The sequence below is a fragment of the Clavelina lepadiformis genome, chromosome 2 (genome assembly GCF_947623445.1).
Source record: "Clavelina lepadiformis chromosome 2, kaClaLepa1.1, whole genome shotgun sequence".
Classification (NCBI taxonomy): Eukaryota; Metazoa; Chordata; class Ascidiacea; order Aplousobranchia; family Clavelinidae; genus Clavelina; species Clavelina lepadiformis.
Window position 1 is genome coordinate 18434238 of NC_135241.1, and position 18997 is coordinate 18453234.

Consider the following 18997-nt stretch of genomic DNA (forward strand, 5'->3'; position numbering starts at 1 on the left):
CCTCACATCAAATTACCTTAAGCAAATATCTATAATTCTGCATCCTAGGCTATATTAATTGCAGTTGTTTTTTCATTATATATCCTTATATATGATCCAACTTTAATGACAAATGCAAGTTTGTTAATATTCACTCAAGTGAAGAAGAAATTTAATTATATATGATACCATTTAAGCATTGGTTATGAAACGCATGGCGCACTTCCTATATTATTAGCTACAGTCTGGTATTAAATAACTACATTTTTTTCTAGTGGTATCATGTTACTAGATCAGAATGCAAGAAAAGTGTACCGTTTACAAATTACTTTATACTTCTAGTTAACAACAGTAATAAATTTAAAACAGATTAGCTAACATCTTGCCTTTCTGCAAGTGCCCATAAAACGCACTTTATGGCATCATACTCATTAAGTTTACAGCCAATAAAAACCTAAATAAATAAACTACAGACAAAGGCAATACAAGTTTTCCTCGAGTCTTTAGTGTACATCATTTGGTAAAAAACACCATAATTTGTCTAAATGACAAAGCAACTGTCGAGATACCAGTAGAAACAGGCTTGGAGAACCCACTTAATACCCATGTCTATCAGGCAATAAATTAAATTATACTTGCAACAAACTATGATTATCATCTAGTCAATGTAGGTGATTCAGTATACATCGGTAACAGATTAACAGCAGTAAGATTTGAGTGCTTTGACAATTTAATTTTCTATGCATCGTAGAATCTACATCTACACCATTAAACTTTAACTTAGTCTACCTGTACCATTAATCATCATTGTCAAAAACGCTCAAACCGTTAGGCTAGCTAGAGCTAAGGTAGTAAAAAACATATTTATTTATTTATTCACTTATTAATCAAATGTTTCTGTCGATACTACAGCCTATCAATGCATTCGCAATGAAATTGATAAAACTAAAACTGATGCATCATTTCATCTCAGGCTATGTCTTAAGGTCACTGTATCGAAGGCCAAGATCTAATGGTATAACTTTGCCTTTGAGTTCGCAAATCATCGCTGTGATTAAAAAGACATTAAAAATACTGCTGTGATATTGCAACGCCGACTACGGTATATTCACAACAATTTATACAGCCTGGCCTAGGTCTCAAAAAATTTGACAAATCGATATTTTTCCTAATGGGTCCTAATGGCCGTATTAGTTGTAAACTTGTAACCAGCAATTATTACCCAAATTATTTTTCAGCACGTTTTAAGCCTCTTCAGCAATGTCACTTTTTCCCATAAGCGCATGCTAATGTAATAATAACTGGCTTGACTTTTTCGAACCGCGCTTTAGACGAAAAATTAAATTCCGTCACTCGGCTATTTTACCGGGAAGAAATCGTCCGTTCGAAGCTATTTTTGACAGTTTTTGTTAACCTAACTTAAAAATCATGCTAAAATGTTACAACATAGAAACTTAAACCCAACCTAAATCAACGATCTAATCTAAGTCTAACTTTAATTAAACCCTAAATTGCTAAAATCAACTTTTTGCATATCCATTTTCCCAACCTAGCCGGTAATGCTTAACAACGGTCTGCGTGACCTATTTTTGGTGAAATAGTCACTCTCAAAATAAAATGATTGATTAATTAAACCGCAACAGTTTGCAGTTTCATTTTTATCTCCCCCTTTTCAATTACGACATCAACAGACTGCGGTAAGCTGTTATTCCTACCATTAGGACATAAAAGGCTATCCCTTTAATGAGATCGTTGTTAACTAAACAGCGCCACATTACGACAAGGCAAAACAAAATTACTCAGTTAACATACTGTCAGACCTGGAGCTAGCGCCTTTTTATCACTGATCTCTATAAGGCGGCCTTAAATCCGGACACTCTTTAGTGCCCACTAGCGGTTTTTAGAATGAGGTATGAACACATTGTCTGTCAAAATGACGTCACACTAGCAATGCCCCACCTTGACGGTGCGAACAAAACCCGCGGCCCACTTCGAAATCATTAAGCATTAAACAAACGACAATTTCCTTGGTATTCTAATTTGGTCTGCAACAGACTTCTTGTTGCGCTATTTTTCTACTGCTTTCACTGCTTTATAATTTTCTTCAGCGAATATACGTTCTTATCGTTTCAGACATGTTCTAAATTTTGCAATATCGACCAAGATATAAGGTCTTCAGCTACTAGCCTAGCGCCCATCATAAAATTCCGGATATTTGAGCAATTTTTAAAATTCCTCCCGGACGCAAAATTTAACCCTACATTCCGGACATGTCCGGAATTTTCCGGACGGTATAGCACTCTATCTATCTGTATAAATATGTGTGTATAGAGATCAGTGCTTTTAATGTTTTTAATTTCGAGCATCCGATGCATATATATTATATAAATATCTATAATGAAATAAAAAACAGGATGTAGTTTGGCACTCTGAAGGCTGACTTTAGTTATATTTTTCTACACAAGCTTTCTCAAGCATAAGGTTGCTTCTTCAGGTCTCCTGCAAACTGATTTCGCATTACGCATTACATTTCGTAGTCCACCTGAAGACCCGCGTTTACCCGCGCCGAGTTTTTAAAGGAAAGGGCTGAAAGTGGCACGACTGTGTAGCATTTACAGCAACAGTACAATAAGATAGGGCATAGATTTATCGGTAAATCATTCGAGTATTATAATTATCTATTTATGGTGCATTCAAAGATATAAAATTCTTCATATCATTGGTGTATTGTACTAATGAAAATTACCAAGTTTTTATAGATTTCTATGGTCTTTGCTACTAAGTAATAACGTTGTTAGATTTCTATGGCAGTACGCTTGCTCACAAGGAGAGATGTTTTTGTTTGCAGTGTTTTATTAGCAAGAGTTACGTTTGTTTGCGACTTTGCAAAACTGAAAGTACAAATCTATCAGTCCAAAACAAAACTAAGTTGGAAATAAAAAAGGCTTTGGGCGTAGACGTAGCTTACAAAAAAATAGATAATGATTGCGATAATAGATGTGCAAATCAAAATGCACAATATAGATGACATCCAAATAAAAGTAGGCCTAAGTATACTGATGACATTCAAGTAAAAACTGTCTTGTCTCTGATGGAAGACGTATGTCAAAGAAGAGAAACATGAAATATAGCTGACATCAAAATCATATTTATGTTGTTAAAAATTTACGGCTTATATGCAAAAAGGAATGTATAGACCTACTGGTTATGCTGTAAATGTTAGCATTATCTTTTTCCCTCCCTACAGTCAATGGAGAAAAATAATGATACAGTTGTTTTTTCAAAAATAGCGTGCCGGTACTTTCAAATTGGAGGCCCCAATTAGAAAGCTTAGAGTCAATACATAAGGCATTGCAGTATTAAATTAAGCCAAGAAATATATGGATTGCATAATGTCTTACTAATTATATTCCTGTGGTATATTTTAACTAGACTCCAATGCAACACCAATAAGCAATCGATTCTACTTAACTTTTTATAATGTCGAAAACACCTAGAACTCCTCGTGCAAAAAGCAGTGGAATTAGGCCTTTGGGTGCAATTCATTACAATCGGGGTCTACATCATGTCGGTACCTCACCAAAAGCGTAAGTTTCAATTTAGTTGGTTGTAATACCGATATCATAATTACTAATTTAACCTTAAGTAAAGCTAATTTATGCAAGTTTTTATAACTGATATAAATTGATATTATTTTATTGACAGCATGCTACTGTCTAACAGATGTATGTGTAGCAAGTTGTAGTTGTAAAATGTTATTATATTTATTGAAATTTTTATCTTTGTTTAAGTTATTATAGTATATATCTGTGTTTCTACGAATTTTAGTTGTTTAGAAATGATCCAGCACTTCTCATAAATCAACTTCAAACTAATCCGACTACTGTAGTTAATAATGGACGAGATATTGCAAAGGAAAGAGAGTATCAGGTATGTTGATGTAAATCTGAAAACAATTTGTGAAATTGATATAAAAAAAAATGACAGGATATTTCACACGAGTTTTGAAACTTCTTCTGATTTCTGTATCAGCTACTGTTTAAGAATTAATTCAAAGAAAGAGTTCCCTTAAAGGCAGTTTATTATCACAGCGTTATGATTGAGGATAAATTTATATGCAGTTTGTAGTGGTTGTATAGTACGCACTCCCCAGAATAGCTTTTGAAGGTATATTTTTCATGTATGCACATATAAGCTATGATATATATAATTATAAAGTTGAAATCTCAATCTATTACATCAGTTGTTACGAAAGCTCCAATTAGCAAAAGAATATGAGTTGTACCAAACAAGAAAAAAAGCAGGAATAGCTCAGGTATTTCAATGTACAGCATTATAAAAAAAATTAGTCTAATCCAAAAGTGAGCAGTAGCTTTAGTTTTCTATGACGGAGCTCCTATAGCTAGATGGAGATATATCATGCATGTACCACAATTACAAAATTTCTAATTTTTAGCTTGCTGAGAACTAGTTTATTGGGTTTTTTAAATTTGTTAAAATTGTGCAAACTATATTTTAAAATGCAATGTTGTAACATAGGAAAACCAATCAATTAACATTGACCAATTATCCAGGTGAAAGAAAGAAAATTTAAGGACCAAATTACTTCACTGGAAAAACTAATTGCAGAACTACGACAAGAAATAAAAAGAAAGTCAGAAGAATGTCAAGAATTACAAACAACTATAAGCAAGCAAGTAAGTTCTGCCATGATAATTTATTCAGCAAATGTGTTTTCCATCGTGCTCCAGCACCAGTTGCATTTGTTTATAGGCTAAAGATTTTGATATTCGCTTTATGCAATGCCAAGATGAACACAATCAAACCAAAGAAATACTAAGTATAGCTCAAGAAGAAGTCAAGCATGGAAAAAAACGATTGGAATCAACTGTTGAAACATATGAGTTTAAAATTAAAAACATCATAGATGATGTAAGTTGCTCATAAATATTCAAGCACTTTGCTTATTTAAGCCAAAGCATTTTCTTTTATCATAATAGATTCATTTTGTTTCACTGGATGTGCAGTAGTTCCAGCCAGTATCTTTCCAGTTGCAAAATATGCAACACATACACTGTAAATTGAGCAAGATTCCATTTGAATAAGATACAGATAATGCCGTTTAGGCAAAATCTATAGTATATATCTGAATCCAAAATATTCGTCAAATATTTGACATATTCGTCAAATATTTCTACCGTCATTGCATACACATTAAGACGAATTGATGGGTGTTGAGAAAAACTCCATATTCTTTCTCTAACCGTAGAGTTATATTTGCACAGTTACAGAATATATATACTGTACAGTGTACATAAAGCAAATGAACTTTTCTCAGTATGAAAAGAAATTACGTGATCTGCAAGAATCAAAAGAGAGAGAGCTTGCAGAGAAAGATGAAAAAATGAAACTTTTGAAGCAGAGAATGGCAGAATCTTTGGGAAAAAATTCACAGTATGTTAAATTTCACTATGATGCTATATTTTGATGGTTAGTCTGGTATTACCATTATTGTATGTAACATGCAAATGCACTTTTATTGTTCTTTGAATTGAAGGGAAAGACAACAGCAACTAGAAGAACTTAAGAAGGACCTTATAAAGCAAGCACAAGAAGCAAGAAATCTTCAACAAAAACTCAAACATCTCCAGCTGAAACCACCACAGGTTCTAATCTAATTTTCTGTATAGCTTCTTTTATAGATGTAAAACTCATCTAGGTCATGTATCGCAAGAGACAAAATAAATGACCATTTACAACTCAACTATGATGTCTCATATTGATAAATACACTCATCATTTAATTCGATTTGTTTACTATTTTTAGCCTTTTTGTATGTTTGTCAATTGTTGCAGTGTGGTAACTGTGCGAAACTGGAAGATAAGCTTGAAGAGAAACAACTGCAATTAAGACTAAAAGAAAAAACTATAACTGATTTACAGGGCATTGGGAAGAAAATGCAAATTCAGCTTCACCAGCAGGTTAGGCTGATTTTTAATTCTTGTCTTGGTAGGTCTAGATTTGCTTGTTACCATATATGATTATTTGTTTAGTTGGTTCAGTGGTAGACTATCTTAATAATAAGAGTACAGCTATCACAGGGGTAAGTTTCAGGGTTTAGCTCTTAAGTTGGCTGTTGTTAATGAAAAGAGAAAAATTTTGTTACAAAGAAGTATATGCACACACCACTGTTTTATATCTGATTGTTATACAGCAAAGTCTTTCAGTTGTAGAATTGTTACTGATATTTAAATGATTTATGATTGCGTTCTTTATTGCAAGCATATGAAAGTTTGAGATCAAGATAGCTTATGCTGTAGCAGCTTGCAATTTTGAAGCTCAAGTTAAGCTTAAGTTATTGTATGTGTAACATAACATGCTCAAACTATCAATTATGTATAAAGAAAGTAATAAAAATAAGGTAAAACATAAAAACAGTAACATAAAAAGGTATGAGAACGAAACACTGAATCCTACCTTAAAGTTAGACAGTTGTTTCTATTCTACAGCTTGCTGAATTTTGCACATATACAGCAACAGTAATTATAAAATGTCTACTGAAAAGGATGTGAAAGTGTAATTGGCAGACAGATATGTTATTTTTATGTATAAATACAGATACATATTAGTCTGCGTGTGAATAAACAAGGCTGGCTATTATGCTTAGCATACGTTTTCAGGAAAAATTAAACTTGGTATGTTAATACAACATGTACCCTTATGGTGTCATGTTTAATAGTACTGTAGTGTATAATCCTTGGTGTAATTAAACAGTATAGTGAACATAGTTGTAGTTTCAGTTCCATATATGGTAAGTTTACAGTTACACCAATGTATCAAAATAAAATAGTAAATGATTTTCTGCAGCATAAATCTGTAGTATTGAAAGATATCAGAAGAAATGAAACCTTCAGTGAAGTGTGTACAAGATTAGGTTTAAAGCAACCACAAACAAAGATCATATGTGAATATTCTGGTGATCAGTTGTAGACCAAGTTCATAAGCATATGAAATTGTTTAGTTAAAAATGTTTTTAACCATAGTTATGAAAATCAAGTGAACAGACAAAGGTAATTACAAATAAAAATTATCAACCCAAAAATTAGTTTGGTTTTTACTATTTTAAAGTAGTTAAAATAGTTTGTTTATAACTGACAGGATGTGATACTGCAAAAATGGGACGAGCGTGAAAACAGACATTGCTGATATCACTTTTGTTGTTTGCAATCGTGAGGGAAGTATTCCTTTTGTAGCTTTACTCTAGTATCAGGTTACTCCATATAATTATTTTTTATATTCATTAAAGCACATAGGATTCCCAGATTAAAGTCGTTTATATTATTTACTAGTGCTAGTTATATATAATTTTCAGTTTATACAAATTTCTTATTTAATAATTAGGTTTTTACATCCAAAACCTGGTTTTCCCGGCAAAACTATGTCTGTGCTAGAATATGAATGTGTTCACGTTTTAAATATTAGAATTCTTCTAATGAAAAAGGATTGAAATTCAAAACATGAAAACTAAACTGTATGTGGATATTAAGATCAAATGTTTGCCAACTGCCAGTACATGGCTTTTTGCTCGTATATTACACTGTGCTTCGAATGATGTGCACTTTAATGTTTTTTATATGTGTGCATTTTAGTTACTATAACACCTGTGAGTTTCTTTTTGACACTGTACTTGCACTCACTGTAATATGGTTAGAATAGCATTAAAAGGATTTATTATATTTTGCAAACATTTGCATTATATGACACAATATCGATACTAGTACACAAATACGCATACTACATTAACTTTAGCTTTGACTCAAAACAAACATTACAATGATACGCCCCAAATGCTGTAAGAGCCAGTAAGCCATTTTACTACTTCGAGGTAAATTGAAAAACTTCAAACATTTTCGATCTCCAAGAAACTAATGCATTATCAAGGAGCCTGCAGAGATGTTTGCGGTATTCCAGGCTGCTGTGCCATTTTACCCATCATTTCCTCGTCAGTTTGTGACATTTGCGTAAGTTTCTTTCCAATCTGTTCATGAATATCTAAGTACTTTGCCACACATCGATCAATGCATACAAGTTCACCTTTCTCCAATGTACCCTGACTGTAGTTGCTGCTGACACACTTCTTGTGACAGCTGTTTGTCATTCTGTGATATAAATATATAAGGTTTGTTTGCAACACTGTGTTTACTCATAAGTCGTAACATTTTACTCGGTAGTGGGGCAGAAAGGGTGCTAGGTTTCAGTGGTGCAAAATTGCAATCCCATGTTCAATACCCACTGGGGTTATTGTAATGCTCTTGGGCAAGGCATCAATGGCATCGGTTCCTGTTTGGCGGTACTAATGAATAGTTCCAATATGGACATTTCACACAAAACTAGAAATCAATGAAGCACGCATAAAGACCTGATTAAATTGCTGGTAACCAGGCTCTTTGGCAGAGCGGATAACACACCTGGTTCATAAAAATGCAAATCGGGATCAATTCCCAACTGTGCAGTGGTCTTGATGAACAGTTTTAAGTTCAGGCAATACAAAAAAATGTGACCATCGAAACTTGCACATAAACAAGCTCATGGTGAGAAGTCATCAAGCAAAACTTCCTCAGTCCAAAGACAAAGATTTGGATGGCCTAATGCAGAGGTTGCACAATATACAACCTCGAGATGCTTTTGTTTATTAGACTGCTGCTGCCCAAACTGACATCACTTGGTTGTTCACTTCTGCACCCAGTTGGAAGAATATGTCATTTTACGACAATATCTCCAATGTGAAGAGGCAGTTATGCCAGTGTGGAAAACAGAATGCTGGTGTGCACTATACGAAATCTATAAATTTTAGATTCTTGACTTTCTCACCTATTATAATGTTCTTTGGGTTAGTGTAAATGATTTTGGGTCTAGGATCCAAAAGTTTTCAATTGGATTAAGTCACGAAGTACCATATTTTGGAGGGTTATTTTAACCAAATTGCTGTGCCGGTGGACAATTTGTTTTGCACAAAAAAAAATGTCACGCTGTGCACATGTCATGCTCTGCAGTCTGGTTCTGCACTAGATCTTATTTGGTACAATACCAACTTAGCTTATCATAGAAGGTTACAAGCTTATACTGTGAAAAGTACAAGTAGAGCCTGGCTACATCCCACTTCAGCATGATTTACAGTCAAGCATTGTAAATTCGACTTGACCTAGGCCTGGCACAGAGTAAAAACATGTATTGGCGTAACCATATCAAACCCCAGGCAGCTGCAAATTTATTTTCTTCTTCCGTTTTTCTCATGTTTAGGTGAAAAAGAACACAGCGTCTCATTTTATTTGTGATTGCAGTGGGCATAGCACATCTTTATCGTACTCAATTTGTACAATAAACTGGCCTATGCTGTACGTGTCAGCGTCTATTTTATTACCAATTAGCATGAACGTGAATTGGTTCGGCGTGCACATTGATCGGACCTCAATAAAAGCCTGAAAGGGCTGAAATGAAAAAAATAGGCCTCTAGTTGGAAAAAACTGCTTTCCATTTCAGCTTTTGGTGTATCCTCGTTGATCAGTCTCACGCATCTGCTACAGTTGACACTAAGGCTACCATAAACAATATTTACAGTACTTTCGAGTTGTAAGCTTTTCGGGAAATAAAAATTAATTGCACATATAATGGCTATTATTTCGTTATAATTTCACGTGGGTTGTCTCACTTACAAACCCAAAACTGTCCAGTTAGAACCGTAGCCTAACGTACCTGTTGTACATGTCGGCCATCATTTCCACTTCCAGCTCAGCGGCAAGTTGTTGTGCTTTTTGCGGATCCATGTTGTATTATTGCCGCAATTTGTTTGTTTACAAACTTGAAAACAAAAGTGTCACCAGATACGGTACTAACCTTCCTTAAGAACCTTGCCCTTGCAAAATGCTCTGTTTTGCACCAACCAGAATCACATGGACTTTGCATGCAAGAATGTGCAATGTACTTGTGGCTGTTGACCAGGTCACATTCCGGTTAAGAAAGTACTGTAAACAAATCAACCGTTTCACATCTAACCTAACTTAAATATTATAATACACTAAATACAGTAACCTAAAACTAACCTAAATCTTCTTTCTAATCTTAATCTAACTTCATTTAAACCTCAAATAGCTTAAATCAACTTTTTGCATACCCATTCTCCTAACGTATGTCTGCCTTGAACCATATGCTTTAACTATGGGTTGCGTCACCTACAAACGTAAAATAATTTCTCGGCTTTGATTTTGCTTCTGCTAAACTTGCACGAGTTTGAAAAAACAGCTAACTTCCAAAACTTGGTCACGCAACCTGTTGTAAAAAGACAAGCGGTAATAGAAGTAAGAAAAAGTCATAAAAATATACTTTCGAACGTTCAATTTTCCCCAGTGAAATAGGCTAGTGCCAGCCAAAAAGCTTACACTTTTGAACTAAAATCAGAGTAAAATTAAAGCCAACTAGTGAAAGACGTACAAGTGCAGTTACAGGTGAGACGTCAAGAGCCTGGGCTATGTAAAACTGGCCGAATTGTAGGCTACCGCGTACAACTTCGTACCATCGAAACTGCTACACTGTAGGTTTACCCTTTTTCAATTTAAGCCTTACCAAACGTATGTTTTTAACATAATTCATTTTTATCCTTTGAAAAATGATCTGGTCTTCCTCATTGCTTTTTTTGGTCATTCTAAATCAGGGATCTCTTACAAGATGTTCCTTGGGCAAAATTGACTTCAGACATTGCGGGTTTTGTTATTGTAATATGTTATAGTAGCATAGTTATTGTAATTATTACTGTGTATACGCCATAGTCGGCGTATCCACTATTTATTACAAATATCGTAGTTGAAGGAAATTTATAGGCATGACTTCCTAATGACACTATCATACTTTTTATTTCATTCGTACTGTCTATCTTTTAGTGCGCTTTTGAGCCTCAATATAATTGTGTGCTCTCTTGGCCACAGAAACGGGATTCCGGTCCTTTGGATGGAGTTTCTTTTGTGCAGTTTTCTTTAACCATCCATTTAATGTTGTGCACTTAAGATTTTCATTTTAATCTAACCATGTCACTTTATATATTTATTTCGGCCATCAATGTAGCCTACGTGTTTTTAATGTTAGGGAACATGCCTTTTACATTTCCCAACAGTGTAGTTGTTTCGTAGTTTGTGTTATTTTGGCCTTAAATTTGTTAAACTTAGGAATTATTTTGTGAGTTTGGTGACCATGCTTAACCTTCTATCTTACAGCACAAATTTGTATTATTGCTATCTTGCATGTTTTAAGCCGTTGGGCTTTACCACTTTTTCCTGCTCGTAAATTGTTCATGAGCATGTGTTTTATTGTGCTATAACTACAACGTTTAGCATCGTAATTTTCGCTCCACACAATTCATGGCGAAAAATAAACAATACAATACGATGGGCAAGTTTTTATGCTGACGTATTATACTTGCAAAAAGTCTGACATAATAAGCTTTATAGGTCTACTATTCGCCCTGATTTAACTGGGTCAGTCGCCGTTTTCCGAGCCTGTCCAAGACGGATTGGGATATTTCCTCAAAATATTTTTGTTGTGATTAGCATAACTACATTAGAAATTATTTTTTCCAGTTACCGAAGTTGTGCTTTAATGTTTCTGTAAGCGAATCTTTGGTAACCAAACTTTCTAAATGCATCTTGGATAACCGAAAATAGTTTTTAAAACTGCGTTTTTTCCGGTTACGCAATAACTTTCAAAACTGATGCTTGGTGAATGCTTTCAGTTGAAAAAAAATGTTGCCTTTCAAAAAACTGTTGAAATCGTCCTAAAACCGCTCCTGAAGAAGAACAGCATGTATGTCCAGGACGCATTCTACGTGAGCCATGTTGTTGTTGTGACCTACGGTCGGGTGGCGTCAACCCGGTTTGACCTTGGCGGCACACAGACAAATTCGTGCTACCGAGTCGACTGTTCTCTTCTCCAGTAGTAATAATCACTTGTGTCGCCTTGCAGGTGTTTTAACGACTGCGGATTTTACGCTAGAAAATATGGTGTACTTGCGGTGCTAGGATTTTGAGCACCCCTGGCTATATTACCATTAGTCAAGGGTGCTACTACGTACAGTAGCAAGACACGTCTTGCTACTGTTTGTAGGGTATAATTGAAGTTGATTTACGTTACCAAGTTATAACAGAGTATGGCACGTTACATACATGCCGAAGTTTTTTTTGTTGCAAAACAGTTTGTTCTTAAATCTAATTTGTAATGAAATGTGACAACGTCAGAGAACTTCGTAAGAGTAGCCTATTTGAAACTTTGGCAAGCTCCCAAGTTGCTGATATATATATATAAATAACTGGTATGATGAATTGATGATATATATCAACAGTTCCTTGTATGGAAAGAAACTGTTTTGCACTGTTATAACATAACATGTGCTTTTAACTATCTTAAACCCTTGTCAAAATATTTTTGATGTATGCAATCTCAATATTTAAGTGACTTTTTTAATAAAACACAGCATAAACCTTTTATAAGGGTAGAACATTTATCGTTGGCAAAGAAGTGAAAGTACCACCGTTTTGATAAGGCTTACTTAGGATCCAATCACAATCCTGGTGGTTGAGAGTCGTTGATTTATACAGTATAATTGAGTGTGTGCTTTGTTCTCAAGCTTGTTAAACAAATTGTTTTAGGAAAACGCTTAATTTCTTAATGAATTCTACCTAAAGGTAATATAAGTCATGTCATCATTTCAACTTGAGTCAGAACCAGATGATGTACCAATTGACACAAATCGAGCCTGTTGGAGACTTCGTCATGATTTAAAGAAATGCATGTACGAAAGTGATTGTATTCAAAAGGACAAGAGACCTATTCGTGAGTGCTTTCTAGATCCTGCTGCCAATGTTCCGGAAGCTTGCCGTAACCTTCAGTACACTTACCAGCAGTGCAGAAGATCCATGCTTGATATGAGAACAAGATTCAGAGGCCGAAAAGGTGATAATGGTTAGCTTTAGGTATCATTTTCTTACCAATGCTGAATGGAAAATGTCTGGACAAGTTTTCCTGACTATTTTGGTATCATTTAACAAATGGTGACAGAGGCGGACATACTTAGCTAACAAACAATATGTGGCTAACCATGAACTGAGTGAATACAATGCGTTATTATTACTGTTATATAAAATGAAGTTATTGGAAACCAACATGTAATAAAACGTTGGTGCAGCTGCTGTTGCTGTGACTACACTGTGATGCATCTTTCGAAGATTTAAAAATTTAGTACTGTATTACAAAGCTGTACAAAATTTGTAAAAATCATATAGAAGTTTAATATATTTGCAGAACAGCCAAATTTGCATTTTTTGTCAGTTGTAGCAGAAGTCTTCCTGAAAAGATGTTTGAAAAGACTTGTAGTATTTAATCATTTGTATTGTTTAGCTATTATATTTTGTAGTTTTATAGCCCACCCATTTACAGAAGTTGAGTGGTTACTGCTTCATGAAGATTATGCAACACAAATTACTATAGGCTGTTGATAAAGTAATTAAAGTTTTTGTATATTAGGGGTGTGTAAGTGTTGAATGCAATATGAATCCAATTGTTACACAAGATCACCAACCAGTTTTGTTTATTGAAAAGCTTAATGCAGGATTCAAATTTTGACCAACTTATTGATATGTATGAAGTATGAGAAAAGCAGTAGAATCCCATCTTTAAATCTGGCTCATCCAATGCTAGTAACAAATTTAAGGCTATTTGTTTTTCAAAATATCACACCAGGCTCTCCACTGGAGGTGCATTCAACTTTTGACATGCCGAAATAATTTGGCCAAATTTTGAAAAAATTTGATTTTTGCATAAATTTCTTTCCGAATTTGGCTGAAAATTTAACAATATTTACAAAAAAAAAACAAATTCTTACAACAGTGGATATTAATTAGTGTTGTTGCATGTAACAGGAAATCTTAGTGTCATTTAAGTACCTTTTCATTGTAAGTTACAACAAAGCACAGAAAAATTTATTTTTTAAATGTATGCCGCGGTTTATAGGTACAGTTTTGCTCACTTTTACACTCGGAATACTTTCAATACTAGATTGCATGATTCAGACCCTTGTGGTTTTTTTCAAGCAAACATCAAGTAGTAGAGTTATGAAAATGGTATCTTATGATGAATAGTTTTGAACACACCACAAACTCCCCTGTTAATAAATAGGAAGGAGTTAAAACATCTGCCACCATGTAAAATCATCAACAAAACTGTATTGCACCCAGGTAACTAAATCTGCTATCTCAATGCAACTTCCAAAAGTTATACATGTCTTCGCATCTCAACAAAAACTGTGCTAAGATTCTTTTTCATCTTTGTGTTTAACCAACCCTTTGTCAATTAAATCTGGGATCTCCACGGCAAGCCATGGTCCAAGCTGGAAACAATATGATAATAGGAACCAACATAAACATACCAAATAGATTACGAGCACATCCACACACGTACTGTAACTATGTAGCATTAAAAATATATACTGACTTACTCCCAATGCCATTGCATGAGCAATACCAAATTTTGGAACATTTCTTGCCCACAGTGGTTTAAAATGATCTGTCAAGCAGATTTTACCACCCCTGTACATTTTTGCTGTTTTTCCATCTAATTCAGGAAGAGCAATTTCTGGTGCAGTTGCAGGAAAGGTTATTGGAATCTGCAATGTTTGTACAGCGAAAACAAACAGCGTAGTTAAACACGGTTTGTGCTTGGCATCACAAAAAGACATTTATTGTTACATTTGAAAAGCCATTATTTCACCTGGACAGGGGTAATTAAATATTACTTACATCAAATTCAACCTTAAATTCATATTTGCGAAGATCTTTAATGTACCAACATTTGCCAAACCAGCGTGTGCCATCTTTATTCGATTCCAAACGAAACCAATCATTGTCATTTTCTTTGTTGTTTTCCACATACTACAGTGTTTCAAAACAAGTCAAATTCAATTATTATATGACAGAATAACATTGAGTCATTTTTGCACAATGTAATAAATCAAACTGTACAGCTAAAATGCCGTAACTATTAATTTATAAATGTAAAACCTACATGCCTTAATATATTGTCATCAGTGACAGCAGTTGACTGCTGACAAAATTTACTGCAGATCAACATTTGTACAGTATAAATGTTCAATATGGTTTTCATACTTACAGCAATTAAGGCTTTATATTCTTCCTTTAATCGATTTACCCATTCGTTCTGATCACGAGGACCAGCTTTTGTTTTAAGAAGTGGAATATTTGATAGAGTTTTCTTGGTGAGATCGTCAACCATGATGACTATCACACAGTTTTATATTTAAAAACATAAAGTTGTAAAATGAGTTACAAGTGAATGCAGCAATAAGTGCATTACTAATTTATACCAGCATAACAATGAGGAAAGTGAGAAATTATGGAACATTTTGGAGTCTAATACAGAAGTTCACAACCAAATGACATAACAATTTAGACAGTAGGGGTCTAGGATATCTACAAATGCATCTCATTGTTGTGAACATCTGCACTAGACCAACTTCAATAACATATTATGATGCATATCAATTTACACCACAATCGATCAAGCAATAATTAACAACAGTTCGCAACCCCAACAAACGCCTAGCTTGCACACTATATTGGCATATACATCACTGTTGTTTTGGTTGTGTAGTAGGATAAGTAGTCCGAAAAGTAGTTGATTCGATGCTCACTGAAAAAATATGCCTGTGTCTTGGCAAGGCACTTAAAGACATAGCTGAATGTGGGTATAAAGATCGGCCTCAGTGACTCATTTCGCAGCTAGGTTCCTGTCAGTGTTGTAACAGTCAACACGACTTATGTCAGTTCATTCACCCCATGCAGACTGCAGAGTATGCCATTTTTCGCTGATCTCTGGTGTGCAGAAACAAAATTGTGGTGTGCAAGGAACCAGCTGGTGTGCACAGCGAACCGAGGCCCAAGGCTGCCTGGTGTTTGTGCTGGCAAGGATGCAGCGAAATCGAGGGAAAAATTCAGTGGTTGTTTCAGAGAGATCACTTTTTTGACATCACAAAAAATAACCTCTTTTTTTGGAGGCACCGGTTTGTTCTGGTGTGCAATGCCGTTTTCTAAAAATATCTCGGTTGTGCTTTTGCCATACTCTGCAGTCTGACATGCAGACAGTGCTACCAGTTGGAAGTTCATTCCAAATAAAACTGAACAGTACAGTATCGCTATAGCATACTAGCCTACAATGCATCTTTTAGTATAGTATGGTATTAGGTATTGTATAGTTTCTACTAGGGGTAATCGGCCGATTTGAGGTCATTTTGAACACTTTCGTCCGCAAACGTCAGTAAAAACCGTTTCAATGGGTGAAAGTGAAACATTTTTTCACTGATTTATTGCAAACTATGACGGTATATTTTTTTGCATTTTCCAAAAAAATTATTCACCTAGATTGTAGATATGAGCAACCTTCTATTTCTGCATGTCGCCGATGCTTGGCTCTTTTGCCATCTGGCTAAACCTCATATGCGGCCAGCGGCTCAAGCATAGATATCTTATATATAATAAGAGTCACATAAGATTCATAAATCCTTCTTATTTAATAAAATAAATACAAATGAATCATTTTAATATTATGCATGATAAGAAATGTTTTTTTTTAATCTTTAAATGTTCATTCAATTTTCCTATGACATGAATTCATTTTACCACATATTGACCGCCATAGCATTACTGACAGCAACGATATAAAGAACATGATGGGAAACTACCTCCTCCTCGTTTGTTTCTTTTTTATGAGAAGAGAAGGTTTTGTTTCGCCCGCGTCACGCATGGTTGCGTACACTTACTCGCTCACACTTCGCCAGTCGTGGCGAAAACTTTTACGCATTTGCATGGTTCGTTTATCGATTACTGAGAAGTGAGGTTGCTGTTTACGTTGTTTTGACGATTCAAACGTGTGTAGCCTATCAGTTGCCGACATGTCGTCTGCACCAGCACTTACTGCAGAATATTTAATTGAAATCGTTGTCGACGATGAAGAGTGTAGAATCAAGCCTGTATCATCTTCTGCTTTGCAAGCTAATGATCTGTTTCAGTAAGTTAAGAATTAAGATAGGCTGAGGCTACAAGCAGAGACCTTTTAAGTATATGGTGCTTATAGCTTTATATGATTTAGAAACTCTCTCTCACACCAGGAAAATAGAAGGTTGGATGCATTTAATGAGTTTACTTTTGCATGTTACTGGTTAGGTGTAAATACTGTGATGAAAAATTTAAAAGTCAGCGAGGTTTTGAAGTTCATCAAAAGGTCAAGCATCGTGGTTATTTAGGTAAGTCCTGCTGCCTTAAGGTTTTGTATATTTTTATAAGTTTACATGTTTAGCAAGATAAATTTGTGTGTATGCCAAATACAGGATTTTTCACAAGCTAACATTTTTTAAGGCTTTTCCTCTGAGACGTGTTCTTGCAAAACAATTAAAAGTATGTGGGTTGAGGTATGTGAATCACCAGATGATTTGACGACAGAAGCCATTGATTACTTTATGAACATTTTCGCCACCAAACCAAATGGATCTGAGTTGTTGACAACGTTTAGTATAGATGGCATATCTAGAATTCTTCGTATTTTTGGCCCGAATGCAGATCGATGCAAATCACTTGAAGCCACAAGAAAAATGTTTGATCTTTTTCTCAGGTATATATTTTTATGATTCAGCTTAACATTTAATGTGATAAGATATTAATGTTGTATTATACTGATATTGAATGGTGTGGTAATATGTTCCAACTTTCTGAAATCAATTGCAATAAGTTGGATTGTTTACTCTAGGAAAATACACGCAGAAAATACAACAGAATTGCCATCAAGTAACCTCACTCCTGATGAAATTAGTATTCTCGAGTATGTTGGAGGATATATTCTGCGTAAACTGAAACGCAATTTTAATTTGTATGTTACACATTTGTACACGTTTCCTCTTTAAATAAAGGTGGTGAGTCCACCCTAGGTGTGAATTCAAATGCAACAAAATGTTTATGATGTAACAAAGGCTTTGTTTGACTTGAATGCTGGATGATGTAATAATGCTTGCTATCTAGTTTTGATGGCAGGAGCTAGACTTGTAAACATTCAATTTATTTTCTTATCGCTGTAGTTAAAAGAAAAGCGATTACACGGTTCGAAAGATGAATGTCCTGCCGTGTCAGAAATGTTTTAGTTGTCAAAATTGACCCATCGTACGTCGAGTAATTGTACAAATTTCAGGCTAATTTTAGTACTGGTTTTGCAAGCGTGCATGTGCTTTTTTCCTCGCCTCTCGAATGAATAGTAAATTCGTTGTTACTTTTTTGTTGAATGGGCGTTTGATAGTCAGTAAGTTGTTCAGGGGGCATAATCGGAAAAAAGTTTGGGAAACACTGGTTTAGACACTCAAAAATAATTTCAAAAAAAATTTCTTTATATCGTTGCTGACAGTAAAAGGCTAATAATAATAAATGAAATACCAGTAGATGTTAATAATAATGATGGTCGTAGCCATTGCCTTCCCATACCAAGCAATATATGTATATATATACATATATATAGTATGACCTTTTTGACCAGTTGATCACCACCAGCAAGTGCCGTTTATTGCATGGCAGTTTTAACCAATTGGTGTGGTAGTCTCCAAGCTGTTCCAGATGGAAAGTCTGCTGTTTTTTAGGTGAGAAATCCCCTCGCAACAAGACGAAATAATAGCCATCATACAAACAGTTAATTTTATTCTCCGAGCACTTGGCAAACTTTCCCATCTTGAAGCTGTTTTGCACCAAAAAAAAATTGCCAGTGAATAAATTCCAAAAATTTTTAAGCTTACACCACCATTACATTTTTGCTAATTTCCGGTAGCCTAGAAATCTGGGCCAATATCAGCAAGTAAAACACTTTTTATTGAAGAACATTTAAAACTTCAAGCAAGTCCGTCAAAAAAAATATTTCCCACAGCTTATCG

The 18997-nt window shown here is 34.8% G+C and overlaps 5 protein-coding genes across 7 annotated transcripts; 3 read left to right on the plus strand and 2 right to left on the minus strand.

Moving 5' to 3' along the window:
• The first annotated feature begins 3380 nt into the window (after window positions 1–3380).
• Window positions 3381–8170, plus strand: LOC143446631 (uncharacterized). 3 transcript variants are annotated; one of them, XM_076946360.1, is made up of 9 exons: window positions 3381–3566; window positions 3816–3909; window positions 4223–4294; window positions 4554–4676; window positions 4753–4911; window positions 5318–5433; window positions 5537–5645; window positions 5835–5960; window positions 6847–7096. In XM_076946360.1, exons 1-9 carry the CDS (start codon window positions 3460–3462, stop codon window positions 6967–6969), a joined length of 1029 nt encoding a protein of 342 aa, XP_076802475.1. In that variant the 5' UTR covers window positions 3381–3459; the 3' UTR covers window positions 6970–7096. The 3 variants fall into 3 exon arrangements, with proteins under 3 accessions (XP_076802475.1, XP_076802477.1, XP_076802476.1); XM_076946362.1 differs by lacking the exon at window positions 6847–7096 and adding an exon at window positions 7138–8170 and having other exon boundaries at window positions 3382–3566; XM_076946361.1 differs by lacking the exon at window positions 4223–4294 and having other exon boundaries at window positions 3382–3566; window positions 6847–7095.
• On the minus strand, window positions 7693–9927 carry LOC143446632 (mitochondrial import inner membrane translocase subunit Tim10-like). Its single transcript, XM_076946363.1, has 2 exons — window positions 9733–9927; window positions 7693–8138 (listed from the first exon to the last, which is right to left on the minus strand). Exons 1-2 carry the CDS (start codon window positions 9801–9803, stop codon window positions 7916–7918), a joined length of 294 nt encoding a protein of 97 aa, XP_076802478.1. The 5' UTR covers window positions 9804–9927; the 3' UTR covers window positions 7693–7915.
• Window positions 9928–11857: 1930 nt separating this feature from the next.
• LOC143446801 (cytochrome c oxidase assembly factor 5-like) lies at window positions 11858–13592 on the plus strand. The gene has a single exon (XM_076946609.1). The coding sequence runs from the start codon at window positions 12720–12722 to the stop codon at window positions 12987–12989; it is 270 nt and encodes an 89-aa protein (XP_076802724.1). The 5' UTR covers window positions 11858–12719; the 3' UTR covers window positions 12990–13592.
• A 373-nt stretch (window positions 13593–13965) lies between these two features.
• Window positions 13966–16523, minus strand: LOC143446800 (ubiquitin-fold modifier-conjugating enzyme 1). The gene is made up of 5 exons (XM_076946608.1): window positions 16451–16523; window positions 15187–15314; window positions 14817–14948; window positions 14516–14683; window positions 13966–14407 (listed from the first exon to the last, which is right to left on the minus strand). The coding sequence occupies exons 2-5, from the start codon at window positions 15307–15309 to the stop codon at window positions 14327–14329; spliced, it is 504 nt and encodes a 167-aa protein (XP_076802723.1). The 5' UTR covers window positions 15310–15314; window positions 16451–16523; the 3' UTR covers window positions 13966–14326.
• A 366-nt stretch (window positions 16524–16889) lies between these two features.
• LOC143446099 (uncharacterized) lies at window positions 16890–18348 on the plus strand. Its single transcript, XM_076945588.1, has 4 exons — window positions 16890–17100; window positions 17256–17335; window positions 17448–17700; window positions 17836–18348. Exons 1-4 carry the CDS (start codon window positions 16985–16987, stop codon window positions 17987–17989), a joined length of 603 nt encoding a protein of 200 aa, XP_076801703.1. The 5' UTR covers window positions 16890–16984; the 3' UTR covers window positions 17990–18348.
• The last annotated feature ends 649 nt before the right edge of the window (window positions 18349–18997 follow it).

What these genes read in the sequence shown, in the direction of transcription:
- LOC143446631 (XM_076946360.1), top strand. Translation starts at nt 3,460, where the DNA reads ATGTCGAAAACACCTAGAACTCCTCGTGCAAAAAGCAGTGGAATTAGG. An exon ending in AAACAACTATAAGCAAGCAA is followed by an intron (nt 4,677 to 4,752) that starts GTAAGTTCTGCC and finishes ATTTGTTTATAG; the next exon opens with GCTAAAGATTTTGATATTCG. An exon ending in TTAAAAACATCATAGATGAT is followed by an intron (nt 4,912 to 5,317) that starts GTAAGTTGCTCA and finishes AACTTTTCTCAG; the next exon opens with TATGAAAAGAAATTACGTGA.
- LOC143446632 (XM_076946363.1), bottom strand. Translation starts at nt 9,803, where the DNA reads ATGGATCCGCAAAAAGCACAACAACTTGCCGCTGAGCTGGAAGTGGAA. An exon ending in ATGGCCGACATGTACAACAG is followed by an intron (nt 8,139 to 9,732) that starts GTACGTTAGGCT and finishes TTTATATCACAG; the next exon opens with AATGACAAACAGCTGTCACA.
- LOC143446801 (XM_076946609.1), top strand. Translation starts at nt 12,720, where the DNA reads ATGTCATCATTTCAACTTGAGTCAGAACCAGATGATGTACCAATTGAC.
- LOC143446800 (XM_076946608.1), bottom strand. Translation starts at nt 15,309, where the DNA reads ATGGTTGACGATCTCACCAAGAAAACTCTATCAAATATTCCACTTCTT. An exon ending in AATATAAAGCCTTAATTGCT is followed by an intron (nt 14,949 to 15,186) that starts GTAAGTATGAAA and finishes GAAACACTGTAG; the next exon opens with TATGTGGAAAACAACAAAGA. An exon ending in AATTTAAGGTTGAATTTGAT is followed by an intron (nt 14,684 to 14,816) that starts GTAAGTAATATT and finishes CAAACATTGCAG; the next exon opens with ATTCCAATAACCTTTCCTGC.
- LOC143446099 (XM_076945588.1), top strand. Translation starts at nt 16,985, where the DNA reads ATGTCGTCTGCACCAGCACTTACTGCAGAATATTTAATTGAAATCGTT. An exon ending in CAAGCTAATGATCTGTTTCA is followed by an intron (nt 17,101 to 17,255) that starts GTAAGTTAAGAA and finishes GTTACTGGTTAG; the next exon opens with GTGTAAATACTGTGATGAAA. An exon ending in CAAGCATCGTGGTTATTTAG is followed by an intron (nt 17,336 to 17,447) that starts GTAAGTCCTGCT and finishes ACATTTTTTAAG; the next exon opens with GCTTTTCCTCTGAGACGTGT.